At 66.2% G+C, this 1,770-nt stretch overlaps 2 protein-coding genes across 2 annotated transcripts in view; one reads left to right on the top strand and one right to left on the bottom strand.

The window, feature by feature from the left end:
* The window catches only part of LOC110391981 (formin-like protein 7), a 6,763-nt gene extending 6,546 nt beyond the window's left edge, over window positions 1-217 (top strand). The window contains exon 3 of the mRNA XM_021383929.1: window positions 42-217. Within this exon, the coding sequence (XP_021239604.1) occupies window positions 42-217 (176 nt within the window). The remainder of the gene's footprint in view (window positions 1-41) is intronic.
* Window positions 218-379: 162 nt separating this feature from the next.
* TTC24 (tetratricopeptide repeat domain 24) overlaps window positions 380-1,770 on the bottom strand; it is a 4,808-nt gene continuing 3,417 nt past the window's right edge. Inside the window, exons 2-5 of the mRNA XM_021383930.1 lie at window positions 1,371-1,499; window positions 943-1,242; window positions 542-760; window positions 380-384 (exon numbers count right to left, since the gene is read on the bottom strand). Coding sequence (XP_021239605.1) covers window positions 380-384; window positions 542-760; window positions 943-1,242; window positions 1,371-1,499 — 653 coding nt within the window. The remainder of the gene's footprint in view (window positions 385-541; window positions 761-942; window positions 1,243-1,370; window positions 1,500-1,770) is intronic.

Here is a 1,770-nt window from a genome sequence, read left to right as displayed (position 1 = left end):
GATTCTATGAAAACACGCCTTTATGGGGGGAGATTTTACAGCACAAGGAAAGCAGTCGGCTCCGTGCCGCGTTGGGTGGTGGAAGCGCGGCTCCACTCCGTGTTCCTCCCAGTGCTCACAGGAGACTGCAGAGCCGAGACAGCACCGTGCAGCCCCCCCGGCCCCCGGATCTGGGCCTGGAACCTCGGGGGGGCTCGGGGGCTGTTCGCAGCACTAGCACTGCGGGGATGGCAGGTGGGAGCACAGGGGGGTGGCACAGCTTTGGTGCTGGGAGAAATGTGTCGTTATGGTTTGCAGGAGGTTCCTCGTTGGATCGTTGTTTTGGGGGGGGGGGGGTTACTGCTGGCCCCCCAGCTCATGACATTCCCCTTTTGTTTGCTTATACTGGGGAGAATCGCCCACCCCCCATCTCCGGAAGGAAAATTTCTCTTTCCAGGGCTGTGCCCAGGGTGGGAGTGAACACAGCGCTTCCCCAGACATGGGTGGGCTCCATCCCCCAATGCAGTAACCCCGCACACCCCAGCCCTGTACACCCCCTTACCTGACCCCCCAGGGAGTGCCCCCAGTGCAGCCTCATCCCCACCCTGTGCTGTATCCTGGAAGGACCTGGGGATGCGGGAGGGAGGATTTACCGTGTTTGCAACGCTGGGAACGCCCCACAGAGCAGCACAGGGCAGCATCCTACTCACACCGTGCGTCCCCGTAGCTGCGTCCCACTGATGTGGGGCAGCGGGGAGCAGAACTGCAGCGGGACGAGGTCCTGTGGGGCAGCAGCAAGGTGACGGGGTGGCATGGGGTCTGCACGCGCACGTCCCCATCCACCAACCAACCAACCCTCCCTCGGTGTGTGCAAGCACGGCTCGGGAGCGCGCAGAGCTTTGCTGCTGTCCCTGTACCACACCAGCCCCCCAGATCCCGGCCCCGGCTTGGGGGGCTGCTCACCACGGCTGGGAGGCGCTGGAGGCAGAGCTGCAGCTGGAGGGTGCGGGTCAGCTCGGTGACAACCCGCTCGCCGTCCGCCCTGGGGGTGCCCTGTGTGGGAGAACCCAGTGGGGCTGTCCCCGGGCTGCGGTTGGCGCGTGCCATGCACCATGGGGTCCATCCCCGGGGTGCCCTGTACCTGGCAGCGGGACAGCAGCCTCAGGGCCTCCTGGTAGTGCCCGACGGCCCTTTGGGGGTCTCCCAGGTGGAAGCGGGCAGCCCCCAGCCCCTCGCACGCTTTGCACTGCCCCGGCACGTCCCCTGCGTGCCAAAGGGCTGCATCGGTGCTGGCTGCACGGTGCAGCATCGCTGGGCTTGCTGCAAGCTCTGCCGGCTGCTGTGTGGCTCCAGCGCATGGTGCCGGGGTCTCTGGGGACGCCTCCCCTTACCCGAGTCGCGGAAGGCTTGCAGGGCGTGCAGGTAGCTCTCCGCAGCGGCCTCGTGCTCCCCGAGCTGGCTGAAGGCGTACGCCAAGTTCCCGAAGCACTGCCCCTGCGCCCTCCGGTTCCCCGCAGCGCCTGCAATTCATAGAACCATCATAGGATCATAGGATGGTTGGGCTGGAAGGGACCTCAAGGATCATCAGGCTCCAACTCCCACCACAGGCAGGGCCGCCAGGCTCCAGGCGTGGCAGCTCCAGGCTGCCCAGGGCCCCATCCCGCCTGGTCCTGAGCACCCCAGGGACGGGGCACCCACCCCTCTCTGTGCAGCTGTGCCAGCACCGCGCCGCTCTCATCGCAAAGAGCTTCCCCCCGGCATCCAACCTCACCCTGCCCTCCTCCAGCTCAA

The sequence above is a fragment of the Numida meleagris genome, unplaced genomic scaffold, assembly GCF_002078875.1.
Source record: "Numida meleagris isolate 19003 breed g44 Domestic line unplaced genomic scaffold, NumMel1.0 unplaced_Scaffold698, whole genome shotgun sequence".
Taxonomy (NCBI): domain Eukaryota; kingdom Metazoa; phylum Chordata; class Aves; order Galliformes; family Numididae; genus Numida; species Numida meleagris.
Note: the sequence above shows the minus strand (reverse complement) of the source record. Positions and strands in the feature narration are given on the sequence as shown.